Here is a 22,104-nt window from a genome sequence, read left to right as displayed (position 1 = left end):
TAAGATGCTCAAAGTAAGTGTGACAAATCCACTCGTTTTCTTTCCTCTGGTACTTTGCATGATGGTTCACATTCATGATTACAAATATGAACATACTTTCCTGTGAGGCAACTTTCAACAGTATGTTTATTTTTCTTATAAGTACTGCGCTTACAAGGGTGCACTTGGTTAGGAAATAATGCTCTGTGACACACAGAGCAGACAAATGTGGGTCCAAATTTAATTTGTCTTTTGAAGAGCTCAATAGCTTTAGTGATTTCACAACTGATTCTCTCTTTAAATAGTTGGTTTATGACTTTGTATTTTTTCAAAATCTTAATTGTGCAACGCAACGCATTAGTTCTTAATAAATCACACTTAGTTTTCGTTGTCAAGTCTCATGATTTCCTTGTGTTTGGCTCTGAATTCAGTCATTTTGGTATCGGTTTGTGACATAGGAGCACTGCCTGTTTTTAAACACAATGTGGCGAGGCGAAGAAACCACACGTTGCTGTGCTAGTGGAGATCTTTACTCTTCGCATGCCATCACAAAACTGATACAACAAAGTCCAAAACAGCAAAAAAAAAAGCCAACGGGTTCAAAGCATCAAAGGATCATAGCATCATGCCAACTGGGTGAGAGACATGGTCCTAGTGTCCGCCACACAACTCCCCCCCCGAACACCCAGAAAGGCATAACGGAAAACCCCACAGGGTATTCACCAGTCTGGCACCCTGAGTCTCAGTCCGGTCCTGGGCGGTGTATGTGACACCAGGGCCCCAGGTGCGACAGGGGTAAGGGTGAGACGTTCAGCGTGAAAACCATGAGGTAGCGTTGGCAAAGGGATGTTCTGAAGTTCCGCAGGAGCCGGAGTGGCAGTGCTGACCTGCATGCTGGCAGGCACAGTGGCTTCCGAGTGACGGCCGGCCGCATCCCAGTCTGTGCCTGGGCATGAACCTGCTGCGGCACCAACACCAGCTGACCCGCTCCGATGTATACTCGGACCATACCTGCGGGCATGGTGAATCGGAGGGGGCGGCTGAATGATGGTGGCTGGAGGCCTACTGCTGAGGCCGGACGGACATCGGAAGTAGATGAGGCCGCCCAGCTGAAAGATCCCGGTCGACGGCCAGGGACTCCGAAATTGGACTGCACAGCCGTTCTCACCAGCGCCCGTACCAGCCTGTTGCTGGCTGGCTCGATCCCTGGTGCGCCAAGGGGTGAGAGGACCCTTGTTGGGGTGCTGGCTGGCTGACGTGGTACCAGCTTGCTGCATTACCTGACGTATAGTAGGCTGGTGGAGGGATGCCACGAAGTGGGACGTCTACGGTGATTTCTCGCTGAAACATTCTGACGTCCGGGGTCACCCATGTGGCGAAACTACATCTCCAACAGCCTGACGAAACTTTCTAACGTCTGGGATAGTAATATGGCAAGATGACCTATCCGGGGTCACCAATGTGGCGAGGCGAAGAAACCACACGTTGCTGTGCTAGTGGAGATCTTTACTCTTCGCATGCCATCACAAAACTGATACAACAAAGTCCAAAACAGCAAAGACAAAGCCAACAGGTTCAAAGCATCAAAGGATCATAGCATCATGCCTACTGGGTGAGAGACATGGTCCTAGTGTCCGCCACAACAAGATCATTACTGTATCATTGTTTAATGTAGCAACGTTGTCTATCTTTAAATGCAAGATCGTTACGATATCGTTGTTTTGTGTAACAACGTTGTCTATCTTTAAATGCAAGATCAGTACGATATCGTTGCTTAATGTAGCAACGTTGTCTATCTTTAAATGCAAGATCATTACGATATCGTTGTTTAGTGTAGCAATGTTGTCTACTTTAAATGCAAGATCAGTACGATATCGTTGTTTAATGTAGCAACGTTGTCTATCTTTAAATGCAAGATTACTATATCGTTGTTTAATGTAGCAACGTTAGTCTATCTTTAAATGCAAGATCAGTACGATATTGTTGTGTAATGTAGGAGCGCTGTCGTATCCTGAAGCAATTATCTGTCCTATAACGATGTGAAATGAGGGAAAGGGATTTCCTCCTATAGAGCTGGTCGATCATGCAACGCTGTCTGATGTAGTACTTTTGTTTTAAACTATAACTTAGGTCTTGTCGATAGCGAGTTGTGATAACACTTTTTACGTTGTCTTAATTTTGCATTTTGACTGTACTTTTCTTTTTGTTTCATGTTCTTAGTTTTCCGCTGTAGTATGTTTCCAGAGTTAACATTCATCTTTTCCTGTGCCTTTATGCGTCTTTGGAATTTTCTTTTTCTTGCTCTACTCATTTTTGACAAATCTTGCAGCACTTTACCTGATGTTGGGCAAAGCACCTTATTGTTGTCGTTCGTCAGATCAGTGCATTGTTTTGCAGCATTAGGCGCTGGCTCTTTCGTACGAGAACTTGTAATGGTCTCAGCAACCGCTCGGCTCGTGTTGACACATTCCTATTGCGCCATCGGTGGAGGACGCTCTGCACAAGGTACCATCTCATGATCATCAGCAGTGACATCTACAGATGCAAAAATAACGGGTATCATCTTGTAACGAGAATCACAATTGGCGTTCGATATTGTGAAAGACTTAATCAATGTGTGAAAGACTTAATGTGTCTATCAGATCATTCAAGCATGTAAAAAGCATGATAACAGCTTTGCCATCTTGAACAGGGAGGCCATCACATCCTCTGCTATGCGGATCAAAAATCCCAAACCTGCCTTTACGGTCTCGAAAGACAGCTATGCACAGTGATTGCATAATCAAAAGAGCAAAGTTTACCTCTGCAGTCAAGCACTGAAGTCTATCACGAAGATTCAGATAATACACATCACCACAAAATAAGGTCAACATGCCACACAATGAAAGACTCTTTATTAACATGTGCTGTTTTGAAAACCCACTTACAATTTCTGGAAGTTCATCGGTAGTCAAGAAATCATGACAAAAGCGACCTTCTGCTTGCAACTTAGTCATAACATTTACATACAGTTCATGGCCCCGTTTGAGAACAAGATCAAGATGTGAGCTGGTCAGGTGATCTAACTCCTGCAGGAATGCCAGAAATATAACAGAGTTAGCCACACACTGGTTGTTTCTCCATTTGCCATATCTGCGATGGGCTTGGCTGTGAGAGGCCAACACATATGTTACCTTGGGTCGGACAGGTGCCAATCCATCACCACTTTCAACGTGTGCTTCACTGGCACGGTTACCAGTCTCTGAAAAGGATGCCTCATTCAGGCATGCATCAATCTCTGAAAAGGATGCCTCATTCAGGCATGCATCAATCTCTGATATAGGTGCCTCACTTAGGCATGTATTGATCTCTGATATGGGCGACTGACCCAAGCATGTATTAATCTCTGATATTGCCTCATTCAGGCATGTATTGATCTCTGATTTGGGTGCTTCGGTAGAACAAAAATCAGAGCGTGCAAGAGTTGCTTGGGAGCCACAACGTCGCTGCCAGCAAGACTTTACCGCTTGAGATTTTTTGCTCTTCCTCGGCAATGCTTTTAATCTGATGGGGTGAGATAGAAAAAAGGAAGAGACAAAAAGGTAGAGCAGCAACAAAGAGGGGTGTTTGGGGTCAGGTAAAGAAGGTCTTCTGAAAGAAAAAAAAACACCTTTAAATAATCCGACAGGCAAGTTCATAAACATAATGCATTTCATGTACAAGACAAAAGTGCCAGAATATTGAAACCCATAAAACCTTTTACATTCAAATGTAGCATCATTCTAGATCAGGCGAGGCCATATGCTAGACTTTTTAATCTGTCCTAGGGAACGTGAAGAAATTATCAGGAGAATAATATCCTGAAGGATAGCAGAACTATTAGTACATTAAAATAGTAACTATCAGAATTGAGGGGGGGACAACAACTTAATTTTGTTAATTCAATTTTCAGTTGTTAAGTGATTTTAATAGTTAAATGCACGGGACTTGACTGCTTGGAATTTTTCTCTTTAATTATCTAATGAAATATCACATTTTCATCTTTCATTTTTCCTATATTATTCCTAGGATTTTTTTTTACTATTTGTCTATTTCTTTTCATTTAAATTTTTATTTATATTACTATTATGTTTAGATAACAAATTCAGCAGTGTGTTAAACTATTACATTTACAAAATCAAACAATTTATAGAATCAATAATGAAGTGTTTAATGTTCCGAAATTAGAGCGGCCGTTTTGTCAAATTTTACAACCCTTTGTGACTGGAGGAGCCATTGTTTCTTTATATAATTGTTGTTGCATAAGTGGTCACTGTGTCTGCGGTATAGGTGCGCGGGGTAGGGTTGAGGAGATAATTGGGAACTTATTTAAGGACAGGTGTGTTGGCAGCACGGAGGTCATACGGTTTTTACCACACCGCTACAACGCAAAACACGCAAGGAAAACGCCACGCCACGCCACGCCACGAAACAATTCAAGCGCTCAATGCTATGCATGACTAATAACTGGAAACATCACAAGGATAAGATCTGGATTCGAGCACATCATTTACTCACCATTTCATTGCTGCACGTAAAAAATCTCCCTTCCCGCACCCACCTGAACGGCTAAACTTGGTCACTGGATTAGTCGCTGCAGTGACCGTCAAGTCAAAAAGTTTGCCCACCCCCATTTTAGATGAATAAAAAGCAGGAAGTTTGTCAGGTAAACACCCTACATAAACTCGTGAATTAAAAGCATGTTTTTTGTGCAATTATTATATTTCACTTTCTGAAACCTGCCATATGAACACAATACAGTGCAGAAAAAAAAATATTTCCTTTCAAGCCCCATACAAAGTATTATAGCATAATGAACAATGAAGAAAAGGAAAGGTCAATAGGAATACGTAGAATAATCAAGTGTTGCAGTCACAGGCAGGGAGTTGAGTCTCTGGAGAAAACTGTTTTTGATCCTGCTGGTCTGGGCTCAGGGGCCATGCAGTTTTCTTCCCAATTGGCAGCAGGCTGAAGAGGCTGTGGGTCAGGCAGGAAGGGGAGGGACCCCCCGCGATCCTAACAGCTTTGCGGGTGAGACGCGTGTTGTAGATGTCCAGTAGAGTAGGAAAGGTTATGATTATGTATATGATTATCCTGTCAGCTGCTTGCACAAGGAGTGTGACGACAGGACACGGTGCAGGCACCATACCACACGGTGATGTAGCTGCTAAATAGTAGTGCTCGTACTAGGCATGGGCCAAAAACCATGTTGACAGTTAACTGCAGTGTGAAAAGGTTAAGTAATACCACACTGAAATTCTTATTCTGTACACTTCCCCGACCAGACTACATTCCATAATCAAGCAAAGAATTAAGTAGACAATAAAACAAAATAAAAAAATGCAGTAACAGAGCAATAGGGGCACTACTAATGAATCACTAATAAATGAATAGACTTACTGTACATTCTGAGCATATTATGGAGTAGATGGAGTGGAAGAAACTTAAGGTTTCAATAATGGCTAATGCTGTTTATAACCAGTAATTAGTGTCTTTTTTTTCTTTTCTTTCTTGGAACAGGGCAGTTTATGATATGCTTCTTGCATAGTTGTCCCAACTAGCTGCCTTTGAAAACAATTCAAAGGCTATTGCAGTTGGTTTTTTTTTGTTTTTTTTTACCTTGTTGGCAAGGTAAAAAAAAGAATGATAAAACAAACAACATGTTGGAAAAATGGCACGTTTACGTGTGTAAACTAATATATATGCTGAATTTTGATTATATAGCCCACTTTTGGGAAATTTAAGATTGCTAACAATATAAAACATTGACACCACGCCTTCCACGACTTCAATAAGGCAACGACAAATGATCATTTGTGATCCAAACAGTGAATTTATGATGAAGTCAATAAAACAAAATTGCTTATTGTATGATTTTAAGGTTTAGAGCTGATAGCATTCTAAGTTATTTAGAAAACAAATTTCATTTTACAGGATTTTTTTTTTTTTTTTAACTAGTCTGCCTCACAGTGAACATTAATGACAGTGCGGTGGAGCCTCTTAATAGCTTACCACTGATGGGGAACTAAAAGCAAACACTGCCATATTAAAATATTTATGCATTTAATTTTTGTATTAAACGTGGTACATATTTCTCAATTTACTGAATATGCAATTAATTTTTGTAAAAAATAAAATATGATTGGTATTCAAAGGAAATAAATAGAGGTGTACGTTTGCTACTGTGATATTTTTGCGCAAGGTTATCATACCATCAGAATCTATTATCAGTCGATGCCTGACACAAAATCAGCTACAGAAATGAATGGATGTTTCAAGTGTGTGAACACTAACGTTATTGTACATCACTTATACACAAGAGGTTGAATAACAGGTAAACAGAGTGGACTAACATAATCGCGCTTTCTGCACCGTATGTGTGGTCATTTGAAAAAATGCTTAGTGTGTACATTCAAACATAACATTCATTCAACATGAACAATGTCTTTTTTGAATACCGCATGACCTTTGTATGGCACATCACCATAGTTGCCACAACAGTCTGTTCAGAACATGGTTAAGTAATTTGCACACACCTCAAGTTGGGAGAAAAGCTGGATTCAACAGCAGGCTCTGTAGACACATAAAGCAACACAGACATGAACTCTGGAACATTTCACTCAAAAAACATATTTAGATTGTTTAATAGGGCTGCGCAATATATTTGCACAAAATACTCATTATGATAAGGTCACATACAATATATGTATCACATAAACATGCATCTAGTTTCATTGTTCTGTAATTGTATGCTTTTATTTGACGTTCACTAATTGATGCAATCTTGAATGGGCATCACCATCCAATGCAAAGGCAACTGTATCTATGGGCTCAAAAATGATGTGTTATCAAGAACTACAGACCTCCAGGTACTTTAGCAAGAGCATTTGCAATTGCATAAATCACATCGCTTGTAAGCAGACCTTAACGTTGATACAATACACATGTCGTAACCATGTAGGTAATGAATTAAAAATGTTAATTTTCACCTTTTTTTAATGTTTTTCTAAAATAATTTCCCCCAAAATATGAAGTCTGGTATGCAATTAGACAATCACTGAAAATAAAGGTGAAAACCCACTGACAATCTGCCTACTTACCCTTGGCCAGATAAATTAGGCAGACATAAATGGAAGAGTGAATGTTATAGAATGTAAACTAAGTGCTATGGCAATTTGATCACAAGATGTCCTTAATGTGGCTATTTTATGAGGGTTGGCAGAATTGACTATTGACTACGTTGCTGTTTTCTTCTTTATCAGACAGTGGCATGGCTTAAAAACTTTAAAATTTGACAGTAAAAACTTCAAAATCTTAAAATTTCTAAGAGGTTTTACCTTTGACTGTTTTCAAATCAACAAGGCGTCATCAACCCATCTCTACTGTATATTTAACACAGATTAATGTAGGAGCAATGTCTTGTTTTCATAAAGCAGGTCAGAAGAACGAAGTCCTACAGCTAATTCTGCAGACGCAAAGAACTAAGATATAACTTGCATAATATTTTACTCAAAATACAGATATGTGTTTTTACTAGAAATGCACAATGTATTGTAAAAAACCTCACCTTGATAGGGTCACGTGCAATACGTGTAGCACTACTACATGCATTAAGTTTCATATGGAATTGAAAGCATTTAGTATCTGTCTTGGACCAGTTGATGCAATCTTTAACTTACATCACAGACAATGTGAAGGATGATCAGTATTGACAGACATGTTTAGGTACTTTAAAAAGAGCCAATCAATTCAAGACAAACAGATGGCCTCTTCAGTCACTCAGTACATTCCTTTATGAGCATGTGACACAAACCATACAGAGCAGAACTACATTATTGATACATTGGGAGCGCTTCACCTTCAAACACCTTTTTTAAACCTATGTGATATAAATTATACATTTTTACAATAAAACACACATCAATATCATCATCATATCTACATTTTTGGGCCACTTTGTGAAATTACACAAGATATTTTTTCCAGTCGAAATAAAGTTTGGTTTTTTTTTTTTGGTCTGATGGTAACAGAGACAACATTTAACTGTTCAGTTCATCAATACCAATGGCAAGTATTTTTTTTTTAAGATTGTGTGGATGAAATTCCAATCAATTGTACACACCTGTGCTCACTAGAATGATGAACACGTGACACAATCTACACAAAAATACATTGAAGGTCTTAATCTTGATGCACTTTTTTTTTTTGTAACGTTGCCGGATAAATTAAAACATTTACACAATAAGACACTCATCATCAAAAGGCTGCATGATAATGTCCAAAATAATTATCACAATTATTTTGGTCACTATTTAAATCCCAATTATTCATCATGTTTTGTCAATCGTGTACTTATTGCACTTTTTTTAAAACCAGCAGTAGATGAACGAGGCGTCATGGCTTGATAAGTTAAAATGATAATAATAATAAACTAAAATAAAGTTAATGACATTTTGTAGAAATTTCCCCAAGGCATGGCAGAAACTTGGCACACAAGGCAACACACTGCGAAGTTACTTGCTGAGTGCAAACCGATGAAAAATGGAGCGAAAAATGGAGCGTAACGAGTAAAATGCGTCATCAAATTAGCACCTGTAAGCACACGTGGCTTCAGCATCGTAGCATATCGCATTAAAAACATAGCAAAGTTCAATTAATAATGACTCATTATAATAACAACAAAGTGCTTATAGAACATAAACGTTACTGTTTACAGTAAGTTAGGGCAGTGTAGATAGAGCATATCCCAATATTAATATCGCAACAGCTTATACGTACTTCACTTACCTCTCACATTGCCCGGGTACAATGAACCGGAACAGGAAGAACGTGCATATAGTGACCTTTTGATGTTGCCTTCGCTGACTCTTGGAAAGTCTTGAAAACTTTTTTTCGAAGCGTCTTTGCACTGTAGCTACGCGAAAACATTTGTAACAATATATTATTTAGATTTGTTGCCAAAAATGATGGGCAAAATGAACAAAGACATGAAAGTGTAAAACAGTAGAGCGGCAAGTGTTATTAAAAGCGTGGGTCGGTAATAAAATATGTGATGTTCCACGCTTCCTGAAGTGTACTAACTCAAGTACAGTACTGTAGTTCGCACGAAGATTTGGATGTCATTTGCTAAACGACATCGCCACAAATGCAGCTCCACTTGTCAAAACCCAATCTTCTCTGCCTTTGCAGTGACAATTCTCTTGTCAAATGAATAACCACGAAGTGGGATAATGTCTCATTTTATGATTATTTCTTTTGCCTCAACACCCGCCCGACATCGCTGCAACTGCTTTATGCTCTTAATAGTTTCCTGTCGTCTTCACGCTCTCTTCTGGTCGCGTGGTGGTTTAAAAATGCATGCACGTAAATGAAAATTACAGTCATTTAATACTTCTGACAATGCAGGAAACCGCATAACGTCGGTTGCTTTGTATCAGCAACAAAGAACTGAAAAAGAAAAAAAAAGCTGTCATTTCAACTGTCACGTGAGCAGTTTCGACATCCGTGACATTTGTGCGCCATAAGTTAATGTAAAGCGTCGGGGAAAATGGACGTTATGCGGTTGCTGATGTCATTACTTGATTAACCGCTACTTTTAACAACGTGGGTGACGCAAAAGAGCATTACTGTTGTAAGACAATGTATTTGGGGAAAAAAGATGATCATATTAATAACAACAATACTCGAGTCGAGAGGAAATTAGGATATGACAACCACTCCGCGTCGTGTCATCATCTTCCTCCCCATTACCTGTAATTTCAGGTGCAAATTATTAGACGATATCCCAGGCCTTTGGGACTTGTAACAAATACTTCTGACAATTCGAGAAATAGTGATGGCCGAGTGAGGCTTTGGAGCTCCGAATCTTTTCTCGACCGCTGATTCGTTGCTCGGAGCCTTGAAGAAACGGTTTAAGGCAGACATCTCGTGGTCATTGATTGAAGCGTAACAAAATCGTATTGAAAAGTCAAGTGACACCCCCCCATCATTTATATTTAGATGCACAAAACGCATTACAAGTCTTGAGTGCATGGTTTCTCGGCAACACAATATTATGGAATTGGGCATAGTATATGATATTGTCTATTCATAATACTGTATATACTGTACATATAAATCTATACATTTGTCTGTCTGTCGATATATTTCTTTAACTATATATAAATATCCATATAGTTATATGTCTTTCTGATTTATTTATCTTTAAATATCTATAAAATTATCTCTCTTTCTGTCTTATAATGCAATGCAATCAATCGATTAGGAAACAAAATGAAACAACGATCTGAAAAACGACACAACTCCTTACGTTCAATGAAAAACATTTAACCGATCCCCATGGACTTTCGAGCCCACGAATGAGTGAGTTTTATAGTCATATGCAAATTAATACTTCACGATGAAATTCCTATTCTGTTTACTTTTACTTAAATTACTGGTGATGATAGTGTAAAATATCATGTAGTACAAAATATTATGTATCTAGATGTCATGCGACCAAACCACGCCTCGGTGCAGTGACTTGAGAACTGCTTTCTGAGTTACAGCTCATGAGGCGGAACTTCGACTGTCTGTAGTCCATCACGAGCGGGAAGACAAACATCGTCCAAACTGACACCTTGGCACACAGTAAACATGTAACTTCTCAACAACAAAAAAATACTACAATGAGAGCACAAAACTTGGTATAAAGCATAAAGAGCGCTGCAAAACGCGATGGATTTCCCCACAGAGCTTGTGGCGTTAGCAACGGCAAAAACATAATTTTTCTCATTTATTGGCACTGGTTCTCGAGCAATTGCACACGTCTTTATAACAAACCGTGTCAATTCACCCCAAACAGGTTGCTGCCTATTAATTAGTCAAAAATAGCATTAGAAAATAAAATGACACTACAGTATAGCTTTGCTGGCTTAATTGCCTTAATTGAAGTTTTGATGGCACCATATAGTAAATAAAACATAATGAAGTGTTGGTACGTGTGGTTTCAATTAGTTGATAGTTTCCAAGGTTCAGAGGGCTTCCTCTCACATCACTAGTTGCCAGTCATTCAAGGTCTTGATGATGCAATTTCGCTCTAAAAAATTGAAAATTGGAAAGAGTGAGAGAGAGAGGAGAGAGAGAGAGAGAGAAAGAGAGAGGGGGGGGGGACAAAAAAAAATGCAGTCCAAAATCAAATTAAATTAATCCCTTAATATAAAGGTATGGTAATTATTAGAAAATATAATGAAGAAACAAGTTTCAAATATGAAGTATAGTATAGAAGTTAAAAGAAAAAAGTACTATAAATGTTCAAATTCTGAATTTTGGGGGATTATATTTAATCGTTTGGATGTTCAACATTTGGAGAGAGTCGTTTTTATTGTTCTGAGTTAACCAAGATGGCTGCCATCCTGGGTAGAAGTGGGGCTGAGCGCTCTTGAGACGTCTAATCAGATGTCCAAGATGGCTGCCTCTGATGGTTGTTGGTAAATGGAGTCTCAGTGTATGTAGTCAAGTGTCCGAGATGGACGCCTGACAACCTCATGGGAAATGGAGTACTTTGTGTGGCTAAATAGTCTTCCACAAAGGCTGAACGCACACACAAAGAATGACCTAATTGAAAATGAATTGGTTCGTTATGATTCCAACGATTCCAAAATGTGGAATTGTGGGAAAATTTGGAATCATGGGAAGAGGAAAATTGAGACACCCAATGAATTGTCGGGATCGATTAAAGTTTGAATGGTCAGAATCAGATGAAGAATGGCGAAGATAGATGATTACAAAATGTTGGTGAGAACAATGAAGGAATTATGGGTAAAACAATGGGGAAAAAAATTGAACATTTTTCATGAATGGGTGTTCTAAGCAGACTTACCAATTATGGGAAGCACCTTAAGTTGGAACGACTAGTATAGGTTGAACACAAAAGGAGGTATCTGTCAGAGAAATCTCAGAAAAGAAGACTAGGACAAGCCTAGCTGCTTAAACAGCAAAAAGAGTAACTCAGACCAGCCAAGATTGACTTTTTTATGCCGGGCATAGGGAAAAAAGCTTGGGCAAATGAACTCGTGGGTCTTCCAACGCTAATTTCACTGCCCAGCCGTCCCCCCCCCTGGCTTTTATTGAGCAAAAGCATAGCAGATTACAAGACACAACAAAAGAGCCAGCCGGGCGCCACCAGCAGCTGGGCCAAGGTCCCGGCTCACACTTTCGTGCGTCAACAGCTCTATCTAAGGACAGGGTCAAGATGAACTAGGATTGCATAAATGGGTAACAATGAAATAAGCACATAATGATAACAACCTAATATATGATTCCCTTCACATATCCCCCCTGATTATCATTATTAAAACACATCAAACGATGTCGAAAGCTATTGCTTGAGTGGGAAGAAAACTACCCAAAAACCCAGTAGGAAAAAGGTAGAAACCCTTCCCAAGCAAGAGCTTGTTACAAGGAAAAATAGAAAAAGCAAAAGCTAAAGCTCCTTTTGGTCCAATACATGTATATACACATCACAAACCATATCAACATCCTATGTCTAAAATCTTTTCCGTAGGTGCATCTTGAATGGTTCAGACAGTTGTTGAATCGTCGTCAGAGTCAATAGGTTGATAGTCAGTCATGGTCACGGTCACTTGCGTTGCTAACCCCAACAGCATCCATGATTTTGGTGGCACAGGTCTTACACAAGGGCACACGGCAGGTTATGCAGACATGACAGCAAGAGAATGCAGATGATGACAGAAGCAATGGCTACAGCCACACCCTTCTATTTGCCTAAGAAGTCCTGCAACCACTGCAGGAAGGGGTTGAGCTTCAACTCCCTCCATACTTAAGAGTCCTCAGTCTGCACTCCCTGAGCAGTGTCAGTGTCTCAGACAACGAGCCATTAGACAAAGTGTGTGAAGGAATAAATGCGCAACATTCACCTGATGGCAAAAGCTTGCACACGCCACCCTTTTCTGCCAGTCATGTCGAGTGCCTGTCTGTTTTGAATAGTCATAAGTGAAGTAGCATGTAGTTGTGAAGCTGTGTGCGTTATAAGGTATAATTATAAGGTGCGTCCGTTATATCAGTCGACGAGTATACTTTATGATTGACATCATTGAAAAAAAATCGGTGTGTTTGTACACAGTCACTGGAAATAGAGCACCAAATATGGCAAATGCGAACCCGCTGCATTTGCTTTGTCAATCAATTTGTCTTTGTCAGGAATGCTCCAAGGCTTGCCAATCGCATCAAAAAAAGACGGAAGTTTGTCTGGTGATTGGGACTGGTGGTTTGTCAGTGTTGCATTTGGACCAATGGGTGGAGTTCTCAACACTGAAACAAACATAGCGTTTATCGCTGTTCCCGTGATGTCCGTCTGGAGCTGGAGGTTGCCCATGACGCTGGTGGGCAAACGCTGTCTGTCTGAGGTAGGCGTTGTTGGTCGTCCGGACACAAGAGCGCCGCCCAGCATCAAGCAGCATGCTGCTCGGAGGAGTGCTGGCGGACAGGCCATTCTCCTGAGAGGGGTGTGTTTACCACAAAAACCCTTTCTCCCACTGTGGTCTTTCGTTGGTGCACCGTCCGTGCACTCGGGGGTGCTGATCCTCACTTCGAGGGACTGGCATCTCTAGGCCCGTCAGCAGGGGGTCGAAGGATCTTGCACTGCGACTGCACCCATCGCGTCCTTCAACTTTCACCGCAGTTGGTGTCGCTGCGATCATCTGGAACGGGCCATCCCAGCATTCACTGTCCCAACGAGGTCGTCAGCACCTTGAGGAACACATGGTCTCCGATCTGGACCCGGGTTTTCTGTGGGATAGAACACACTGGCCAGTCATTGTGCTTATGCATCTCCCTTGTGCCAAACAGTCTTTTCATGTGAACTGGAAAAGAACATCCACTAGGTGGCTGGTCATGGGTTAAGTCTGCTAGTCCATATGGTCCTCCATATACTATTTCAAATGGTGATAAAGTTTTTTCTTCAGCGGAACAAATCTCATTTCTGTGGCCACAATAAGAATGCAATCTGGTCGCTGTCTCTTTATCACTTGCATTGTTTTTATGCGTATGGCCTTGACTGTCCCATTCGTTCTTTCAACAAGCCCTCCTGATATTCAACAGTTCTCTAACTTTTGTAACAGCTTTTTTCACAAAATGTAATCAATTGTCACTTCTAATTACTCTCATCCATATATATCATATGAAATGCTTCGGGTGGTTCTAGAAATTTGCCTCTATGTGGTCACAAATAAACTTGCGCATTATTGCAAAAACAGGTATCACAACATTTACAAAAAACACAAACATTTTGAGTATAAAAGGTGAATCCATATACAACTGATCATACATATTCCCCCCTGTTGACACATGGCCAAGCTCATGTGTCAACTTTGCTGCTCATTCAAATGAAAATTTTAGTAACCATGGTTTTCTAACCGCCAATCTACTTTTTTCCTCAACATCTTGTTATGCTCCTTTATTTAGCCATTTTTGCTGCTACAGTTTAGGAGCTGATGTTTTCCTTGATATCAAGATGGTCTGTGTGTCTTGTTCATCATGTAGTGTTTCAACGCGGCTGTCTTGTGCTTTGGCAACTGTGGGCACACCTATGACTGTTTCTTTGGCTGCTTTGTTTGCCTAATCGGTTTCCTGCTGTAATTTGGTCATTTCTTTTCTTGTTATGATTTGGAAGCCGCAGTTAGCCCAAAGATGATAAAACACATGCCATACTCGCTGTCTGTCCATATTGTAACATCTTTGCTTTCAAAAATTTCACACGCTTTGATTAGCATGGCCAATTCATCTGCTTGCAATTAACATGTCGATTTTAATGTTCCTCAAAACAAAATTTAATACATATCCCACCCTTTTGCGGCCGTCTTCCCCTTTGCTAGCTGAACCGTCAAGAAAAAACACAACTTCTCCAGTCGGGAGAGGGGTGTCATTCAGGTCAGGTCTTGGTTTGGTGGAAATTTGGGCGTGGCTTCCACAGTCGTGTGGGGTGCCGTCTACAGGTGTGGGCAAAAGTGTCGCTGGGTTTGATGCTCCACATCTAACAATTATAATGTGTCCCTGTGATACAAGTAACGCGGTGCAATATAAATGTCATGCAGGCGATAAGAGTGTCATTTGGGGGGGGGGGTCCAGCAACAAAACAAATACATAGGGAACCCTCAACGTGAGGGGGTGAAACAACACAACCTCCACTGAAGCCTCCACTGCCAATGCTGCGGCCAGCACCACCTGAACGCCTTCAGGGGTTGGCCCAGCAACTGCATCCAATTCCTCAGAGTAAAATTTGACTGGCCTCAGTTTCCCGTCATGCTTCTGCAACAAAACTGAAGTCATGAATCCCTGTTTAGCGGTCACTCTTTGCTCAAATGGTTTGCTGTAATCCGGTAGTGTCAATACGGATGAATTAAACCAATACCAATTTCACGCTGTCAAATGCCTCGTCAGCTTTTTTCATAACTGAGATCAAACAGTGGCCTAGTCAATTCAAAACAATTTTTTGAATCCATATGTTACAATAATTATTCAGCCTCAAAAATGACATCATTTGTCTTTTAGTCTGTGTTTTTGGGCTTTTGCAATGGCCTCCTTTTGTCTGTCAGTAACAATTCTGCCATCCTTATCTCATTAGTTCTGCCAACCTTCTTCCATTTGTTTCCACTTGCCGAAAATCTTTCTTGCCACAACGCCAACATTCTAATGCATTCAATTTTGTCTTTCAACTCTCTCTTACATCCTTCTTTTCCGCTACCACAATTCCTGTTTCCAACACAATGCACTTCCTCTTCTCCATCACACCAGAATGTCTGTTTTCTCCCCTACATTCTTCTACTTTTCTTCTTCTACTCCACTCTCAGCTGAGTACTCGATTTATCTAATCTCTGAGTGTTAGAGGTCACTCACATCTACATTTTTGTTTGTAGTATAGTTCCATTTAGCCTTGCATTTTTTCAGCTGCTGTCAATATTTTCAGCCTGTTTATCCATTATCTACCATAATGTGATTTGTTTTTAGAAAACTCTTGCAAACTATACTATATCAAACAATTAACATATCAACTGGTTCATCCTCCTTTTGCACAGTTGAATCTATTTTACTGTAAGATCTGATCCTATCATGCTAATCTCTCCAAACAATTCCAGATTCAACTTTTTCTCTTTTATCGATTTTGCTATTTGAAATTTTTCTTCAGCTTTGTTCTAACAAATTCAGTGGTCTCTATTAATTTGCCAATTTAAAATATTTTCCACTTTGAAGAACAACAAAAGCAACAACAACAAAATCAACTTTAGCAAAAACGACAATTCTCACAACTGTGACAACAACAATAACAGCAACACATGCAGCAAACTGTGTGAAAATTTCAACAGAGCAAGCTTCACAGGCTTACACTCACAATCACTTCTCATTTTCATACCACAGTCTCCAAAACTTGCTATCATACGACAACATGCCTACATGTTATTAAGCTATGAAAACACAACATTTATAATTCAACGTCATCTGGCTATCCACCCCTGGCATAGCCTCACATATAACACAACAACTTTGTGTATTTTATTTGTGTATCAACCATTAATTATTCATTGCCAGTTAATCTAGCATTTGAAAACATCCTAATTCTTAATTTAGTCTCAACTGATCCCATAATATATTTTTCCATATTTCTCATTTCACCTGTGTGCTGAGAATTAACCCTGTGAATGGACCAGTTTCTGCCCACAAACCTCAGGTTTGAAACCATCTCAAATTTGTCATTTTGACTTTTAACCATGCAGACTAGATCAAGCCCGATCTAACAATGTATTTTAGCCAAATTTCATCAAATATCATTGTTTATTTCTAACAATCTAATATACAAACTTGTAACACACCAATAGTTACACACCAGCAAACTGACAGATACACACGCAGATCCACATCACACAACATGCAGTTTACAACGTATATGCGGACTTTGTTAAGCACGTACAAGACACATGTTTTGCACACAACTTCTCAAATGGCATCACTCCTTTGGCTTCATGTCAACCCTCAGTACTCAGATGTGGAGCTGAGACCCAGTCCCGAAAAGGGTCTTACTGCCGTGGCCACGGTCTTGCCTGGTTGTCAACTCCGCCTCTGAAAACCTCAGGTGTCTGGGTTTAAGAACATGGTGGTAAACTCAGGTACGAATTGTTGGTGTCTGTTTTCCACCGTTAATTTGGGTTTACTGTCTGGCTGTGTTAGTTGCCGACAGGTTAGTGGCTGCGGTCAAATCATCATCTGCTTTCCTTTTTTTCTCAGCCACCTTCTATACTCGTTTCGGTTTGGCTCTATCAACTAAAGCCTTGCATTTAAACCACTGTTAATCATCACTGTTTTCAATCCTTTCCCTGTCCTTCAATGACAACTTCCGCAACACTTTCTCCAATCCACCACAATCATCCACGTCTCCTGAAAAACCGTATTGGAATTTCCGTTTTTCCACATACTTAGTACTTCCTTTGCTATCTATCTCTGCCCGACGTACATTTTCCTTCAATTCATCCACAAAACAACAACATTCCTTTTCCCATATTGCCTCCTTGGGCCGAGTTGCGGCCTCGGAGGACTTTTTTTTTTTTTCTTCTCATGATTAACTATGTTTCCTTCGTCACGGGAGAAATGCTACGTGCCTGGTGTCATGTCGGATACCGAGCTTCTACCTCGAAAAGCGGATATCCCCAGGTGTTTGTACTCACGACCGTTTCACCAGTTTTAGATTTCCCGTCACTCAGGACAACCACTCCACATTCATTCCACACTCATACATCACAGAAATGATCAGTAACTGTGCACCGGATGTTAAACTTTCTCTTTTTTAAGTCAGGCCGTTTGTTCAAAGTCCAATTGACTGTACGTTTAAGGTCCAATGGACCAGCCGTTTAAGGTCCAATGGACCGTTCGTTTAAGGTCCGATGGACCGCTCGTTTAAGGTCCGATGGACCACACGTTTAAGGTCCGATGGACCGCTCGTTTAACTAGAAAATGTGCAATTCCTGAAGAAATTGCGTGTGAAGGTGAAACTGTTGAAGGTTTGGGAGTTGAAAAGTGAAATGATGTGGAACGATTGAATGTGTGAATCTGTGAAGAAATATGAATACAAACTTGAAAAACTGAAAAAAAGTTGAACTGTGGAATTTGAAGATGAATGAAAAACTGAAAAAAGTTGAACTGTAGAATGATGTGAATCTGTGAAGACTGTGAATCTGTGAGAAACTGAAAAAAAAACGAATGTTTGAATCATAAAAAAGTGTGGATGATCCAAAGTAAAAGCAGAAGAGAAAATACAAAGTTTTTCAACTTTGTATTATTCACATTTCTTCACTGTTTCACATCAATCCACAATCCACCTCATTCAAATGATTAGCTCATTAACAGAAGTTTAAAAATGATCCCTAATCAAACTTTTTCAGTTTTTTTACTGCTTGAAATATGAATAATACAAAGTTGAAAAACTGAAAAAAACTGAATGTATGAATCAAGCTGAGTTCACCAAGCCAGTTGCTGTACTAGGTGGAAGCAGTAGTGAGAGGTCATGAGACGTCTAAGAAAATATCCAAGATGGCCGCCCATGAGGGCAGATGGGAGTTGGAGTCTTCAGTGGTCTAAGATGGCCGCCCGATGGCATCATGGGAAATGGTGTACTTTGTGTAACTAAACTGGAGGTGTCAAACTCCAGTCCTCGAGGGCTTGTATCCTGCATGTTTTTGAATCACACCATTCACTTAACATTAGGCCATTTTTACGGTAGAAAAACTTGAATTGTAGCTGAAAGATGAACTGTGGTATAATGTTAATGTGAAGAAATATGAATAATACAAAGTTGAAAAATTTAAAAAAGTTGAACTGTGGAATGATGTGAATGTGTGAAAAAATATGAATAACACAAAGTTGGAAACTAAAAAAAAAAACGAATGTTTGAATTATAAAAAAAGTGTGGATGATCTGAACTAAAAGCAGAAGAGAAAAAACAACTGTAAACGTGAAACGCGATTTGCCCGAACCGGGACACGGACGTGTTGAAGATGACAACTCTAACACTGGGCCACTGGGGGGCGGTGTCAGACCACACTGTGAAAGCTTTAAATAAAGGGAATGAAGTATGTTTGAACGTGAATCTGTGAAGTATTACGAATAATACAAAGATAAAAAAAACTGAGAAAAGTTCAACTGTCGAATGAAAAGTAAGATGAAATGAAAGTAAGAACAGTTTGAATATGTTGAATATGTTTGAATAGTTACAATATGTTACATCATATGCTCACATGACTCTATATTAGCTTAGAATAACATAAACAACACAGGCAAACATACCGTACAATGATAGGAAGAATGAATTCAACCCAATCATTCCAAAATGTGCGTTAGGTAGGAAAGGGTTAATAGAGCCGAATAGATTTGAGTGGGCAGTGACGTCACTCCCTTAGATTACATTGGCACACACGGCAAACATGCGACAAACATGCACATTTTGTGGATGAAACTTTAACGTGAATACTAAAAGTGAAGTATGAAAAGAACGGTATATCTGCCTTTAGCAATTATACCAAACTTAGGTGCAATAACAACTTAAACATTAATGGACAAAGTGAAGCAGTGCAAACGTAAACATGTATCATGTTAACATGTTAGGTAGGAAAGGGTTAATGGAGCCGAATAGATTTGAGTGGGCGGTGAGTCACTCCCTTGAGGAAGGATCACATTGGCACACACGGCAAACATGCGACAAACATGCACATTTTGTGGATGAAACTTTTAACGTGAATACTAAAAGTGAAAAATGAAAAGTACGGTATATCTGCCTTTAGCAATTATACCAAACTTAGGTGAATTAACAACTTAGACATTAATGGACAAAGTGAAGCAGTGCAAACGTAAACATGTATCCAAAACCACGAACGGACAACATATTCAAACTGTACTTACATTCTCATGGACGCACGGAATAATAATGAAAGGAATGAGATAATCCACAGAATGATTGAAAGCAGAAAAAATGACTGTCCGTTACAACGATACCTGCCGACTGACCCGTGAAAGAGCAAAACAACCTATGATAGTGTAAACAGAGTCCTGATTGGTAGTGGAGGAATGAAACATAACTTGTGATTAGTTGCTAGGCGGTTGCTAGGAAGATCACATGACCACAGGAGAAACATGTCCAGACGTAAATAGTAATAACAGAACGATTCAAACACGAAATCGTTATGTATAATAAGAAACTTCTTAACAACAACCATTCACTTAACATTAGACAATTTTTACGGTACAAAAACTTGAATTGTAGCTGAAAGTTGAACTGTAAACGTGAAACGCGATTTGCCCGAACCGGGACACGGACATGTTGAAGATGACAACTCTACCACTGGGCCACTGGGGGGCAGTGTAAGACCACACTGTGAAAGCTTGAAATATAGGGAATGAAGTATTTTTGAACGTGAATCTATGAAGAACTACGAATAATACAAAGTTAAAAAACTGAAAAAAGTTCAACTGTGGAATGAAAAGATGAAATGAAAGTAAGAACAGTTTGAAAAGGCTAAATTCTTTAAATATGAATAGTATAAAAAACGTAAATTGTAGGAAAACGATGAATAGTTGAACCTTGAAAAATAAAAAAGCACTTCACGTGAATATGTGGAATGATGTGAAGTTCGAACGGCATGAATTGGATGAACTGGGAAGGAGTTGAAACCAAAAGAAAATACTGAATTAACTGAAAAAAAACACTGAATGTGTGAAAAGACACAGCGGGGATCGAACGCACGAACATGTAGTAGATATACGTCAACAGAACGTCTGAGCCACGGGAAATGACGAAACCGTGAACGCTTTAAAAGGAAGTAGGAAGTACGCTCCAATCACGTAACATTAGGCCGTTTTTACGGTACAAAAACTTAAATTGTAGGAAAACGATGAAAAGTTGAAACTTGAAAAATAGACCCGCACTAACTAAAAAAGACTCACACAACTAAAAAATGACGCAGCCTGGGATTGAACCCACGAACATGAAGTGCGAATGCCGTACACAAATCCCATGCGCCACCGAGACATAGGAAATATCGAAAACGTTAAAGTTTAAAAATAAAGCACGAAGACCAGCCCATTCACTTAACATTAGGCCATTTTTACGGTACAAAAACTTAAATTGTAGGAAAACGATGAAAAGTTGAAACTTGAAAAATAGACCCGCACTAAACATGAATATGTAGAATGATATGAAGTTTGAACGGCATGAATTGGATGAACTGGGAATGAGTTGAAACGTACCTAAAAAACGGTCGGAATAAAAAAAATAAAAATAATAATAACTAGAAAATGTGCAATTTCTGAAGAAATTGCGTGTGAAGGTGAAACCGTTGAAGGTTTGGGAGTTGAAAAGTGGAATGATGTGGAACGATTGAATGGTGTGAATCTGTGAAGAAATATGAATACAAAGTTGAAAAACTGTAAAAAAGTTGAACTGTGGAATTTGAAGATGAATGAAAAACTGAAAAAGTTGAACTGGAGAATGATGTGAATCTGTGAAAAATTATGAATCCTACAAAGTTGAAAAACTGAGAAAAGTTGAACTGGAATAGTGTGAATCTGTGACATTAGGCCTAATGTTAAGTGAATGATGTGATTCAAAAACATGCAGGATATCAGCCCTCGAGGACTGGAGTTTTAAACTCCTGTTAATGAGCTTATCATTTGAATGAGGTGGATTGAATGAGGTGGATTGTGGATTGATGTGAAACAGTGAAGAAATGTGAATAATACAGAGTTGAAAAACTGAAAAAAACTAAAACGTATGAATCAAGCTGAGTTAACCAAGCCAGATGCTGTACTAGGTGGAAGCAGTAGTGAGAGGTAATGAGACGTCTAATAAAATGTCCAAGATGGCCGCCCATGAGGGCAGATTGGAGTTGGAGTCTTCAGTGGTCTAAGATGGCCGCCCGATGGCAACATGGGAAATGGATTACTTTGTGTAACTAAACTATAGGTGTCAAACTCCAGTCCTCGAGGGCTTGTGTCCTGCATGTTTTTGAATCACACCTGTAATGGAGGTGTCGGAGTAGCGTCCAAACTTGTGACCTCCTTGAAAGGACT

At 39.6% G+C, this 22,104-nt stretch overlaps 3 protein-coding genes across 3 annotated transcripts in view; all 3 read right to left on the bottom strand.

Moving 5' to 3' along the window:
* LOC148407553 (uncharacterized) overlaps window positions 1-20,030 on the bottom strand; it is a 69,582-nt gene extending 49,552 nt beyond the window's left edge. The window contains exon 1 of the mRNA XM_088403584.1: window positions 19,939-20,030. The gene's annotated coding sequence lies outside the window, so the exon portion shown is untranslated. The remainder of the gene's footprint in view (window positions 1-19,938) is intronic.
* On the bottom strand, window positions 492-1,409 carry LOC148407555 (uncharacterized). Its single transcript, XM_088404066.1, has 2 exons — window positions 1,260-1,409; window positions 492-1,185 (listed from the first exon to the last, which is right to left on the bottom strand). The coding sequence occupies exons 1-2, from the start codon at window positions 1,349-1,351 to the stop codon at window positions 699-701; spliced, it is 579 nt and encodes a 192-aa protein (XP_088260192.1). The 5' UTR covers window positions 1,352-1,409; the 3' UTR covers window positions 492-698.
* On the bottom strand, window positions 492-9,921 carry LOC148407554 (uncharacterized). The gene is made up of 6 exons (XM_088403989.1): window positions 9,817-9,921; window positions 8,785-8,911; window positions 6,534-6,570; window positions 3,153-3,609; window positions 2,907-3,047; window positions 492-2,514 (listed from the first exon to the last, which is right to left on the bottom strand). Exons 1-6 carry the CDS (start codon window positions 9,919-9,921, stop codon window positions 2,353-2,355), a joined length of 1,029 nt encoding a protein of 342 aa, XP_088260115.1. The 3' UTR covers window positions 492-2,352.
* Window positions 20,031-22,104: the final 2,074 nt, after the last annotated feature.

The sequence above is a fragment of the Hippichthys cyanospilos genome, chromosome 20 (assembly GCF_059441005.1).
Source record: "Hippichthys cyanospilos isolate Australia breed blue-spotted pipefish chromosome 20, RoL_Hcya_1.0, whole genome shotgun sequence".
Classification (NCBI taxonomy): domain Eukaryota; kingdom Metazoa; phylum Chordata; class Actinopteri; order Syngnathiformes; family Syngnathidae; genus Hippichthys; species Hippichthys cyanospilos.
Note: the sequence above shows the minus strand (reverse complement) of the source record. Positions and strands in the feature narration are given on the sequence as shown.